General features: G+C 44.8%; 1 protein-coding gene across 4 annotated transcripts in view; it reads right to left on the bottom strand.

The window, feature by feature from the left end:
• Nucleotides 1-271: 271 nt before the first annotated feature.
• UTP4 (UTP4 small subunit processome component) overlaps nt 272-14,503 on the bottom strand; it is a 200,902-nt gene continuing 186,670 nt past the window's right edge. For all 4 annotated transcript variants that reach the window (XM_069218642.1, XM_069218643.1, XM_069218641.1 and 1 more), the window contains 3 exons: nt 13,832-14,017; nt 12,840-12,950; nt 272-715 (listed from right to left, as the gene is read on the bottom strand). In XM_069218642.1, the coding sequence (XP_069074743.1) occupies nt 599-715; nt 12,840-12,950; nt 13,832-14,017 (414 nt within the window). In that variant the 3' untranslated portion in view covers nt 272-598. The remainder of the gene's footprint in view (nt 716-12,839; nt 12,951-13,831; nt 14,018-14,503) is intronic.

The following is a 14,503-nucleotide window of genomic DNA, read 5'->3' as shown; positions in this document are numbered from 1 at the left end:
CTGAAAAAATGAAATTTACTCAAACTCCAAGTAGGGCCTTGCAGCCACCATAAATGTGGCTTTGCCAAGTCCTACAGAACTAGTGTGGTTAAAGAGGGCTGATGTAGAATCAACACAAGATATTGATTTCTTTAGAGAGAACATAAAAGGAGCATATATGGAGACCTCAAACAAAGAATCAGAAGCCATTATAGGTCAATATTTTACATACTGATTAACATAAAACAAGGTCTGGCACACGTCTTCCAGTGCCCAGAGATCTGAAGCAAGCTTGCAAGTAACCGCTGCCTTTATTAGAACACCCAGAAGACAATTTGTTTTTCACAATGTGTCAGCACATCTAGGACCAATGCTTTAGAGAGATCTCCAATCCACTTATCTGCAGATGCTTTCTGGTATCTGCAATTCCAGGGTCCATCTCCCTATTCCAGGGTCCATCACCTAGTGGTGCTGTTCAGCCAACACATAGAAACCTACAAAATACTCAAGGCAGCACGTGGAGGATGTTGTTGAAAATATATATTTTAGTAAATGTTTGTTTTGTTTTTGAAAGTAGCAGAAAGTCATTGGAAACAACGAATAAACAAGATGGTAGATTTTAGGTTCCAAATTTCTTCTGCCTGATGGGTGCAGGTAGCTGTGCCAAGATGTGTTCCAGTGGGCGCTCCACCACCACCAGGGTACCTTTGTCGAGCAGGTCCATGAAGAGCAGAGGCTGCACATTAGAAAGAGAAGCAATAACAGTTACACACAGACCTATTTACTGTGATCATAGCACTGTTCCAGCACTGTGCAGGGTAACAATGCTCACATAAAGGTGATATCAACACTTGTTAAATTGTGCCCTGTCAAATGTCATGTAGACTCAAATTACCGTTCGGGTATTCTTAAGAGGCCTTCCATTTCTGGTGGTGTCCTCCACATGAGCTACTCCCAAATGCTGGGACAGCTGAGATAACACATCATCTTTCTGTTGAGTTCCACGCTGTAAGATTGTACGCTGCTGCACTGATGCTTTACATTTTGCTTCAGTTTTTAGTCTGGACATTCATAGAATATGCTCTGCTTGCCAATACAGTTCTATTAGGAATCTAGGTCTCTTGCTGGGAAACACAAAATAAAACATTCTAGAAAAAAAGTAACTTATGTTCTAAAACCCTATACATCTTCAAACGCCTTCATACCTCTGCCCTCAAATATCAAAAACACCCAAGGAGGACACTAATGAAAACAAAGGAACATGGGACAAATAGGGCAACATGTTGTAACAGACAAATGATCTACTTTGCAGAACTTTAACCCCGGTATCTCTATACGACAGTGCTCCCTGTGTGTCTGTCACTCACTGAAAACAAAATATGTTACTTACTGTGTAAGCATCTGCTTGTGGCATGTAGTGCTGTAGAGTCACATACTTTGCATACTCCAGCCATCTAGTGTTTGGTCCGGGTGTGTGCAAGTTCTTTTTCTTTGAAGAAGTCTTTTGAGTCATGAGGTTGAGTGATTCCTCTCGGTGATAGTGTGCATGGGCATCATCTCCATTGTTTGATTGTTTTCCCCCAAGAGGGTGAGAATGACGTGTAGAATAAGTGTAAGTAAGGAGATGTCCATGTGAATATAATATAACAAACTGCAAGAGCCACAGATGTCCGGGAGGAGGGTGGGCTAATTTAAATCTACAGCACATCATGCCCGAATAGATGCAAATAAGGTAAGTAACATATTCCATTTGAGGCATGTGTGTCTGTAGATACACATGTTTTGTATAAACTTTAAAGCAGTCCTCTCAGAAGCGGTGGCTGACCTGTGGGTGTTGCATTTGTCTGGAAAAGTGTACGTAGCACTGCCTGACCTACACTGCCTTGCTGACGTGCTAAAACATCCACACAATGTTTTGTAAAAGTGTGTGGTGTGGACCATGTATCTGCTCTGCATATGTCAGCTATTGTAATGTGTCCTAGAAAAGCCATGGATGCTCCTTTTTTCCCTAGTAGAGTGTACTCTAGGGTGTGCAGGTAAAGTTCTTTTGGCTTTAGCATAACTTGTTGGAATGCACTTAACTATCCATTTGGCTATGCCTGACTTAGAGATAAGGCTTTCCTTTATGGAGAGGGGAGAACGCAACAACTAGTTTTGTAGTTTTCCTGAATGTTTTAGTTCTATCAATATAGAACATCTAATGTGAGGAGACCCCTGTCCACAACTGACTCTGGTTGTGGGAAAAAGACCGGTAACTCAATTGTTTGGTTGAGGTGAAAATTAGAGAACTTTAGGGAGAAATCTGGGGTTGGTGCGGAGAAACACCCTGTCTCTGTATAGATGGAAGAAAGGTTCTTCCAAGGTTAAAGGCTGGAGCTAGTAACACGTCTAATTGAAGTGATAGCAACTAAAAATGCTACTTTCCAAGAAAGGACCTGAAGGGGGCATGTATGTAGGGGCTCAAAAGGAAGGCCCAAAAGTAACTTATAAACAATGTTAAGGTTCCAATTAGGGTGCAGGTGGAACCCGTGGTGGAATAACTCTCGAGTCCTTCCATGAAGGCTTTAATAACTGCTATTTTTAATAAAGAAATCTGTTGCCTATTCTGTAGATAGACAGCCACTGCAGCAAGATGTAGTCTTACAGAAGTGAATACTAGTCCAGATTCTTAAAATGAAGCAAGTAACAGACAAAGGCCCTCATTATAACCCTGGCAGACGGTGCAATGTTGGCGGTAGGACCGCTAACAGGCTGGCGGTAATTACCGCCCCATTATGACATTGGCACATGCCAAACCGCCAATGTTCCACACCGTCCGCAACAGTCTCCAGCCCAGCGGCCGTCACTAGTCCGCCTGCGGGATCATGACCCCGCAAACCACCATGGATTTCGTGGATTTTGAACCGCCACAAAATCCATGGCGGTAGGCACTATCAGTGCCAGGGAATTCGTTCCCTGGCACTGATAAGGGTCTCTCCCTCCCCCCTCTCTGGAGTCCCCACCCCAACAACCACGACCCCCCCCTACCACCCCTCAAAGGTTGTAGGCCCCCTCCCCTCCCCCGACCTCCATGGCCACCCCCCCACCCCCCAACCACGCACACACACCGCGCACATACATGCACACATACATACACGTTACATACATCACCCCCACAAACATACACGCACCCACACGCCCCCTCTAAACACTCACATTCCTAATCACCCACACACCACACAACATCCCCCCACCCCCCTTCCCGTGTCGGACGATCACCTTAACTGCCTCGGTGGTCGTCCGGAAGGGAACGGGATCCATGGGGGCTGCTCCGCCGCTAGCACCCCGTCACCAGAACACAGCCACGCCGAATACTGGAACGTAATTTGGTGGGCGGTGTTCTGATGATGTGGCGGTGACGGAGGCGCAGCCACCACTACACTGCCGACTGCCAGTATGGCTGCTGGCGGCTCTCCGTCCAAAAAATGGAGGCGGGTTGCCACCAGTCATAAGATGGTTGGCAGAAGACTGCCAACACTGGCGGTCTTCGGCCCGGCGGAACCTCAACGGTCTTTCAAAAAGACCGCCGAGGTCGGAATGAGGGCCAAAGTCTTGTACATTAGCTTTAAAAGGATCAACAGGTTTTGAATGACAATAACAGACAAACCTTTTTGATTTCGCCGCGTAGTATGCTTATGCTCAGGTGGTAGACCTACGCGCTTCTTTAAAGGATGGCCATACACTCAAGTGGAAGGCTGAGGTAACCAAAGCTCTGACCTCAGGAGCCAGATCCCCAAGTTCAGAGCTTTGGGATCTAGGTGTCTGATTCCTCCATGCTTCTGAGTGAGAAGATCCAGCCTGTTGGGGAGCTTCCTGTGGGGAACCACAGAGAGGTCCAGTAAAGTTGTGAACCAGGGCTGATGGGACCGAGTGGGAGCCACTAGTATAATTTTGAGGGAAATTTGCCTGAGCTTCTGAACCAGAAACAGAATGAGGGGGTGGCTCTTTATGTAATTCCACTGTTCTGGAGCAGCAACTCTGGATATAACCTCCTGGTACGAGGTAGAATCATCAGGAAGAGAAGGGCAAACAGGGTATAAATCTGGGTCTGTGTCCGCAGGGGGATCAGCAGCATACACATCCCAGGAGTCATCTTGTGGTAGTGTCCCAAATGTATCCTATATTCCACCATACCTGGCAGTGTTTGATTGAAGAGACCATTGTGGTAATGTGTCCAATGGATCTTCTCCATAGGGGGGTGGAGATGGTGAAGCTGGTGACGCAGGAGGTGGTGGTGGAGGCAGCGAGGCTGGTAGAAGGGGCAAAGGCCTTGCCCACTCCTTTCCTCTGTGTGAGAGGAACTGACATAACCAAAGCCTCTTAAAAAGTTGGCCTCCTCTTAGATGGTGGTGGAGGCGTTTGAGTCTAAGCTTTTGTGAGGACGCATCCGATGTGGGGCTGGGTGTGGATCTGTTTTTTTTCTCATCCAGCTGTTCTTGGAGTCTATGTAGCATTGGCTCAACTGATGTTTCGGAACCAGGCTTGGAGGTCGGTGTTGAACATTTCGACTCCGAGCCTGATTTCGTCTTCAGCATCGACGTTCTGTTGGGCGTCGAGGTGGTGGATGTCAATGTCAATGGTCAGCTCAGCATTGGTGGTCGAGTAGGTGCTGGCTGATGTTCCAGGGCCGGAGTAGTCAATGATGAAAGCTTTGGCTTCGATTGAGGTTTTGGTGCCGAGCCGGAGGGTGGACGGGCGGGCGTCCCGACTAGCTGCTCGGTGCTGACCATGGCGGGAAGGCAGGGGTGGACAGAAGGCCTTCAACTGTGGATCCAAAGGGGCAGAGTGTCTCTTGGAGGGATTTGGGCGATGTATGGGGTGAGGGAGACCATACTCACAGTTTGCTGTGCCAGCGTAATGTCATCCATTTCCAGGTCAACTTCACAGTCGGAACTACCTTTGATGGAAAATGCCTCTTCCTCTGCAGCCGATAGTTGAGGGTGGCCTACTTACTCCTTAGTACGTTAAAACGGTCTTTTTTGAGTGGAAAGACTTGCAGGCTTTGCAGTCCGCTTTCCTGTGCTCAGGTGACAAACACAGGTTACAGATCAGGTACTGGTTTGTGCAGGGATACTTCATGTGGCAATGGGGGCAGTAACAGAAGGGTGTCCATTCCATCACCAGTCCAGCAGTCTTGGAAGACTGTGATAGAATCTGAAAGTCGTGAAGGGCGAAACCCTACAAGGGCTGCGGTCAAAACAAACCAAAACGATGCAGACAGAGTCAACAACAGAACAAAGGCACATACGTCCGAACCTGATGGCAGAGAAAACAATCTAACAATGGAGTTGATGTCCATGCGCACTATCACCAAGAGGAGCAGTTACTCGACCTTGTTACTCGAAAGACTTCTTCAAATAAAAACAACTTTCACACATCCGGACCCAACAATAGATGGCAGGAGAATGCAAAGCATATGTATCTACAGCCACACATGCCTTGAACATAAAAGTACTCAGAAAGAATACTCTCAATAAAAATGTTTAATTTATCTAGAGTTAAACACTTTTGAAACAAGCAAGTTATTCATGGACATTAATGGAATTAACAAGTTCCACGGAAAGGGGGCAGAGGTTAGAAATGATGTGGCACATTGACTTCTGGCACGGACAAAACATAGCAGCAGGTACAAATGAGACTAAACAAACCAGTGAGAAAAGGGCTCTTTAAAAACACCAGATAGATCACTGACCCAACCAATTTAAGGTTTACAATCGAGCTACTGTTGTTAAAATATTGTTGAGTGTTTGTCATTACAGGAAAATTAGATTGCAGCAATTCTATCTCAAACAGAATTATTTAACTGCATTAAACTGCATAGTCAAACCCACGTAAGTACTGTAAGGGGACTGAAGTAGTTTAGGCTGAAACAAGTTACTAACCTTTGGTAACACATTTTCTGGTAGAGACTCCATTTAACAACACATTCCTCAACTTGTGACTTTCCTTAGGCATCATACTGGATTTAGAATATATTTAATCGCAAATCACGTGTGTGATGTGCTGCTCTTTGTTGGGAATCATCCGCCCCGGATAGGACACTGGGGCCATTATATTCTGTGCCACCTTTGTGCTCAAGTCAGTTCCTTTCTGATCTCTGCCACACTGTTGTATGTGGAGCCCACAGAAATAAGAGTATGCCAGTGCACTGATCTCTAATTTACAATCTTACTGATGGACTTTGTGAGTCCATACACAGAACAGAAGGAAGGTGCGTCTACACAGAACGGGAAGGAAGGTGGGTCGGTGAGGAATCTGCAGTTAGACAGAGTCTCTACCCGAAAAGATGTTACCGAAGGTAGGTAGCTTGTTCTGATAGAAACTTATAACTGCAGATTCCTCAGCTTGTGAATGGATACCATAGCAGAGTTTCCCCTGGTGGTGGGTCGTTGGAATGACTCAAACCAGGAACTCCTGCAGGACAGATCGGGTGTAATATCTGTACTGCTAGACCCGGCCGTCCAAACAAACGTACTTTATGAATGTGAAGGGGGACACCCATGTGGCAGCTATCCAGGACTGGTACATGTTTCACCAGCACAGTGGTATCAGCCACTGCTCTAGATAAATGAGCGCACAAGTTTTCTGGGGCTTCTTCTAGGTGAGCCCAAAACATATTTGTATGCCTAATACTACCCATTAGGAAATGGTTTGCTCCTGCACTGCTTTACCCTTCTAAGAACCCAAGCAGCCCAAACAGCCTAAACAGTGGACTGTCGATTGGTAGTCTCTTGTCCGATCAATGTAAAAACTTATGGCCTGGTAAGGTCAAGACAGTGGAGCCTTTCCTCCTCCTTGCAAGGTTGAAGTGAGGTGTAGAAAGCCAGTAAGGTTGAAAGAATTTCCATGTGGAAGGGCATGAGTAATTTTGGGAAGAAAGACCATGGTGTTCAGAGGACTAATTTGTCGAGGAAGAAGGATGTGTCTGGCTGATGAACAGACAGGGCTTGGAGTTCACTCACTTGCAGAGCAGAAGTAAATGCAATGAGGAACGCAGTCTTCATAGTTAGGAGACATAGGAAGCAGCTGTACATAGATTAAAAGGGAGTGCACATCAAATAGGTGAGAACCAAATTAAGGCCTCACTGCGGCATCATAAAAGGTGTTGGTGGGAACATATAAATCAATCCTGTCCCAAAATCCATCACAACAAATAACTGGCGACAGCTGATCAGGCAGATGTAGGAAGGCCTAAAGATAACCCTTAATTGTCACCACAGCCAGGCCTTGATGGGCCAAAAAAAAAAGACAAAACAACAAATTGTCAGACAACTTTGCATGTGAAGGCTAAATGTCATGGGAGGCACAGCCAACAATAAACTTCTTCCAGCATCCTGCTTCAACAGTTTTGGTGGAGGGCCACCTAGCTGCCAAGATAACACTTACTATTTTGTGAGGAATACTGAAAGCTATCAACTATCGCCATTCAATCTCCATGTATGGAGGTGGACATTGTGCACGTTCCAGATGCAGGACCTGGCCCTGCTGCTGCAACAGGAGTTCCTCTCATAGGTGCTGTCAAATCGGAGAGCATATAGATTCAACAGATCAAGCCAGGGTTCTCCCCTTTGTTGGAATATGCCCTGTGCCATCTTCGAGTGAAAGTGCCATTTGTGACCCGCTAGGCAAGATCATCCGTGTTTGTCTGCCCTGCTGTTTAACGATCCTGTACGTCGCTGTGTATCCAGGAAGATGCCTTGAGTATTAAACCATTTACAAAGATGTACAGCCTCCTGACACAGGACTGACTGCATGCTGCTGTTTGTTTCATTACCATATGGTGGTTGTATTATCTGTAAGAATCTGTGCCGGTTCTCCCTAATGGTCGGAAGGAACACCTTCTTTGCCAAGCAAATCACCGGTAACACTAATAACTGACGTAGAGATGGGTCTCCGCCAGAAACCAGAGTCCTCTGATCTTAATCTTTCACAAATGACCATCTCAACCCAGCAATGATGCATCAGTTACAAATGTTAGTTCTGGGTGGGGTATGGAAAGAGGTTTTCCAATGGTCAAAGTGCAGCTAAGCAGCCACCGCTGTAGGTATTTTGCAGTCTCTTCAGACACCTAGATGCAAGAGAGGTTTTTTTTGGTTTCGAAGCCACTGCGACTTTAGGTCCCATTGCAGAGTCTGCAAGTGCCACCTGCGTGGTCTACCGGTATAATGCAGGTGGCCAAGAGGCGAATAAGCCTCAGATCCACTCTCCCTGAGACCTGGATCAAAGGTTGAATCATCAGCTCATAGCCCAGATGTCATGGACTCATTGAAATATAGCGAAGGCCTGGAAGAGCACTGTATCCAGATGGCTCTGATAAAGAGGAGTCATTATAAAGGAGTCAAGTGTGAGTTTGGTATGTTGATAGGAACACACAATTATATCAACAAGTCGGCCATCGTCTGGAGGTTGTTCACAGCTTTTTAGGGGGAGTCTGGCTTCAGCAACCAGTCGTTGAGAAATGGAAAGACTGATATTCCCAACCTCTGCAGATTAGCTGCAACTTCCACCATAACCTTTATGAACACTTGAGATACAATGGTAAAGCCAAAGGGAAGAACTGAAAATGCTCTTGGCCTACCTGAAACCTCAGGTAACATTAGTGGGACTGCAAGACGGGAATGTAAAGATAGGCATCCTACAAAGCCAGTACCATCATCTAGTCTCTTGGATTCAGGGCAGTCAGAACTTGGGACAGAGTGAACATTATGAACCTATTCTTCGGGAGGAATAAGCTCGGATGGTGAAGATCTAGAATGGGGCAAAAGACATTGGCCTTTATCGGAACCAGGAAATAATGGGAATAACAGCCAGTCCCAGATCTCTGATGCTGGCACTCTCTCTATGGCTCCCCTGGCCAAGAGAGATTAAATGCCTCCTTGGATTAAGGACAAGTGGTCCTTCGGAAGGTGTTGGTTGGGTGGCACATCTCTGGATAGACAGAGGATGGGTAGGGTGTAACGTGTTCCACAATTTGGAACACACATTGGTTGGAGGTAATGGTCCTCGACCTGTGAGGTGAAAGGTGATGCAGCCTGCTGAAAGTGACCTAAAGTGGTTTTGCTGTGAATCCTTTTCACTTCTCTACTAAGGTAAACAAGAGTGGACCGAGTTCAAGAAAGAAAGAGCAATATCTGGCTGTCCAGCCAGTGGTCTTGTGGGGGATCCAGCAATCTATTTCTCTGGAAGTTCTGTTTGAGCACAATGGGGCAAATTCACCATGTGTGCACATGACAATTGTGGATAGCACAAACCTAAAGTTGAAGCGGAAATAAGATTGAAGGTTAATTTATTACCTTAAAATTAATTCACCCACCTAATAGTCATGTATCTTTACCTCCCATTTCCTTCATCACTTTTGGAATGTGGAAAAAAGATGTGAGAGACTTAGTAAGAGTATATACGAGAGTGAATAACAGTGTTATTGATTGGCAGGAGTGGGAGCGAATGGTGAATGTGCAACTGTTCCTTTGTGTGAGGAAGTATTGGTATTAAAATGTGTGAGATTGAGGACGATTGGTCAGTTTCGTTGTTATGGTCAAGAGCTGTCCTCATTTTATGCTAGTATATGACAGTACTTTGGTACTGTGTTTTCACACATCTGCCTTGTAAATATGGTCTCTTATCAAATTTTTCCGACTGTTGGATACATCAAACATTAATTTGCGAAATTTTTTATATGGCTGATATTTGTAAAAATCCTTTAGAGTGGTATACGCTTCATAGGCTGAGGCACAACGTTGTGTTATGTTTGAATCGAAGTTCGCTAATGTCTGTTTTCCTTTGGTTTGTCAAGTGCACCATAAATGGTGATGCGCATGCAAGGCAGATTAAAAAAAAAAAAACTGTGCCTTGTTGAGAGGGAAATTTATGTTTACCAGTGCATGTTTTTTTGCAATGTCGGCTTTGTTTACACTGGAGTACATTACAACCTTTTATCACCTGTGGCATGTATGTGTATGTGATGTGTGTAACAAGTGGGAGAGGCAGGGTGTGGCCTTTGCCCACGCCATCCAGGTCGACTTTTCTTTCATGTTCAAACATTTTTTTGTAGGGAACCTCCGTTCTGGCGTGATTTTGATGATCAGAAATATATATGTTAAATGCCGTCAAAGAATGGATAATCTATTGAACAAAACGGAAAATATTGGCAGTGCAAGTGTACAGAGTTTATGTATTCGCATTTTCACACTTTCCAAATTTGTTCACAAACTTTAAAATTTGCGAGACAGTTTTGAAAAGTATAGAAACATGCATGCACCAACTTGGACATGTGTACGGTTTGCATTTTTCCATGTATCTGAAAGGATTAGCCATTGTTTGTGAACATTTACAGTGATTATTTTGTTTAAGTCTTCAAGAATGGCTGGAGGAAAATTCACCAAATCAAGAAAAGACACCAAACGACTGAAAGGACTGGTGTGGAGCCATTTTTTGAGACAGTTACCCATGGCGATCCTGAATATTTTGGAAAATGATTGAATTTAAAACTTTAAATCTCTTTGGCATGCTACTCACTGGAGAGGGGTGTCAACCTCAAATATAAAGGTAAAAATATCCCTCTTTGACAGGGAAGCAGAGGTGACCAATCTAGTAGGTTACTGCCTCGAGGGGTAAAGTCAAGCAGCTGATGCCAGATATGTCTTGGAACATGATCCCTTTTTAACAAGCCAGGTGAGAATTGGTAAGAGAAACTACGTAGAATTCTTCCATGTAAACAATAACCTCATGTGTGCCTTTCATGTATCAGATGTTACGTTACGTGTATTTGTAAAGCGCAGTATCACCCACAAGGGTATGTGGTGCTGAAAGGTTTTGCTTTTGGTTTACGGTTAAATGCAGATATATTTCTTGCAGCGAGTCATCATTCCTAAATCGGAGCTCCATATGTTACTCTAGGTGCATAAAAACGGGATTGTTGAGAAGGATTTATCTGTCATCTGATCACGACAATAAAAACGCTCAGATTCTAGTAAATTAAATGTAATTCAGCACAACCAGCATTTTCATTCTCGCCCTGCACAACCACCTAACTACGGACGTTTTAATATATTGGCTTTGACAAGCTGCCAGAAAACCCAATCTAAACACAAAAAATAAATAAAAAAATAAGAGGTCAAACAACCCACTAGTCCCAACTTTAATTTAACTGGAACTCTGCAATCCTATTATTTATGTGATTTAACACTTTTTAAAATTGATTTAATTTTGATTTATTTACAATGGAGTGAAAGTTACAGAAAGGAGGCGCTGAACACTTTCGGTCTGCTGTAACTGTAATTATTTTTTTCTTCACTGAAGTTTTATTGGTTTCATTAATCACTGAGCAAAAAGACGAGGCAAATACAGATTAGAGTACAACCTTTGTATAACAGCAGTATTTTGACACCACTCTTCTTTGAGTATCGAAAGCGTTAGTACTGTAGAAACACACGTCTAATGCGGGGTCAGATCACAAGGGGATGACGTCACATGTTAGGGAGCAAACGTAAGTGTACATGGTGGATCCTCTGCATCCTCACCCTCGTCCCAAACCGGGTATGGCCAGACCTCTGTCGCTGTAATTCAATTGAAAGTGGCTACTGAAGAAAGCAAGAGCAAGGCTCGGGGGCTTCAGTGCCCTCTGTGACCCCCACATGCAATCAGGAGCAAAGATGCATTTGTCAGTGTGAAACTCAAAGGTGCATCTAACATCTATGTCGGACTGTCCCCACAGCAAATGCCTACAAAGATGTACAATGGCCAGGGGCGCTGGAATTATGCAGCAATAGATGGCCAACTTATATGGTGGGGTTGCCCAGATTATGAAGCACATGCACATTAATGACATCCAGGCAAACCCTTCACATCAGTAGTACCTGTTTAACACCTGAACACAGCATTCAGCAATTACAAGGTAACCAGTTACCCTTTCAAAGGGGTCTGCCACTGCACACTACCATTTGTTGCACTTTGTTTTGTAACTTTTGAGCAGTTTGAGATGAAGTAAATGTTTGTGGAAATCTGCAAAATATGCAGTAAGTGGTGGAAAATGAGGCAAATCCATAAACATGTGCAAACCAGGAAGAAGACAGAATCGCTTCATTCCCGTGGCTCTGGTAATATCTAAGGAATTACACTGTGGGCAGACTACAAGAGGGTTTGGATGCAGCTGACACAGGAGTGCTCTTACCTGATATGCCTTGGATATCTTGAAGGCGTGTGCACAAGATGGTTTGGATGCAGCTGCAGTGTACTAGGAGCAGGGTGTGGATGTTTTAGGATGATTCCATGGAAGCAATATTAAGCGATCAGAGAATGTGGGAGTCATCCATCTGACACAGGAGCGCTCTTACCCGATATGCCTTGGATATCTTGAAGGCGTGTGCACAAGAGGGTTTGGATGCAGCTGCAGTGTACTAGGAGCAGGGTGTGGATGTTTTAGGATGATTCCATGGAAGCAATATTAAGCGATCAGAGAATGTGGGAGTCATCCATCTGACACAGGAGCGCTCTTACCCGATATGCCTTGAATATCTTGAAGGTGTGTGCACAAGAGGGTTTGGATGCAGCTGCAGTGTACTAGGAGCAGGGTGTGGATGTTTTAGGATGATTCCATGGAAGCAATATTCAGCGATCAGAGAATGTGGGAGTCATCCATCTGACACAGGAGCGCTCTTACCCGATATGCCTTGGATATCTTGAAGGCGTGTGCACAAGAGGGTTTGGATGCAGCTGCAGTGTACTAGGAGCAGGGTGTGGATGTTTTAGCATGATTCCATGGAAGCAATATTAAGCGATCAGAGAATGTGGGAGTCATCCATCTGACACAAGAGCGCTCTTACCTGATATGCCTTGGATATCTTGAAGGCGTGTGCAGATGCTTTCCTCGCACTCTCAGAAAGGCTCCGGAGGGTCATCTGATTCTGCAGCAGGGTTTTATCATCAGGCAGTGGCTACAGGTTGGAAATTTAGAAGAAAATGAAGATCACTTAATATCGTTCAAGATGCTTAACTTGATTCCTACCTAGAACACTAGTTACAATAACTAAGATGCATTTACAAGGTAAGAACATTGGTCTGCCGTAACGCAAATCGTCCTTCCTCCTTGTTAAATGTGGCTTGCTCATGACAATGCTATTAGCCGGCATCCAGGTCTACAGTGATGAAACAGACCCGCATTCACCATGTACACTGCAGGATTGGGACCCCCCCCCCCCCCCCCCATGCTACAAAGGCACTCTGAAGCTCATCTGTAAGCTGCAGGTCCATCACCCACAATGGATCAACGACGAGACCACCCTAAGGTTCATCAGTGTACTGCTGGTGTAGAACCACAACCATTCCACGCTGCACCCACACCAAACTGAGGATCACCTGGCTGTGATTCCACGGCTCACAAACACCACAGTGAGGGTTCCCAGCGAGCTGCAGGTGTATAACCATCAAGTAACTACCACTGTGACACTTCGCTCAATGCTGACTGCTTAGCAAAGAATGACATTTCCCATCCATCTATGACTGCTTTGCCGTGGCTACAAGGGACCACTCCCCATATGTTCATTCGATGGAAAATGTTTGCACAGTTTCAAAGTACAAAATCACAACCAAATCCAAATCTTCTTTCTTTTCTTTAACTGAACAGGAATACAGGATTAAGGACACAAAATTCGCAAATGGAAGGCAGGACATTCACTTTCTTAGATAACATTGGCTTACTCTAGCAATTCAGCAGCAAAGCCACCTGACCTTTCATAAACCCTGCCTGCTCTGGCTATATCCTGCCATCTTAGCTTTTACCAAGGCGACGGATGGCGATGTGGAAATCAGAGCTCACCAGGGACTTGTCGATGACACACAACATGTAGGTGTCGTTCAAGAGAATGTCTGTTTGCCGCTTCGGGTTGAATGCGATATTGGTGATGGGAGTGTCCCGCTCAAGCCAGTCTTTGTGCAGCCCGTGCTGCTGCACCTTCCGGCTCCATTCTGTATACTGCTTTTCCTTAATACTGAATTCAAACACCTGAATAAATTGTAAGGAGACACATTAGCATTTGGTTGGAAACAGACAATATCATTCTAGATCAACAGTCTGATAATTTCCAGTTCAACCAAATGCTAGAGGTGATCTTAAAGATGAACATCTGCAGTAGTTTTTTCAATAGCAACTCATACTGGAAGACATTACACACTAAAGAGAAGAAACAGATTACTTACCCACAACAATTGTTTTGCAAGGTCAAACTCTTCTAGATTCATATGGATTGCACTGTTCCACCACCTAGTGTTTAGGTCAGGAAATCCTGATAGTACCACATTTTTAGGTTGAGCGCGCATTCACCTGTTGTAAGTATTGTGGGATTTTAACCACGCCCACTTCACGCCCACCACTTTCACTCCTTCGTGGGCTTGCCTTTCAAAAATCGTTTGTACGCCAAGAGGCGGTTTTGTTACAGCCTTGCAGACTGACCCGGTTACATGGATAATTGCATGATTGCCGATATGTTTG

Source organism: Pleurodeles waltl, chromosome 12 (assembly GCF_031143425.1).
Source record: "Pleurodeles waltl isolate 20211129_DDA chromosome 12, aPleWal1.hap1.20221129, whole genome shotgun sequence".
Lineage (NCBI taxonomy): Eukaryota > Metazoa > Chordata > Amphibia > Caudata > Salamandridae > Pleurodeles > Pleurodeles waltl.
Note: the sequence above shows the minus strand (reverse complement) of the source record. Positions and strands in the feature narration are given on the sequence as shown.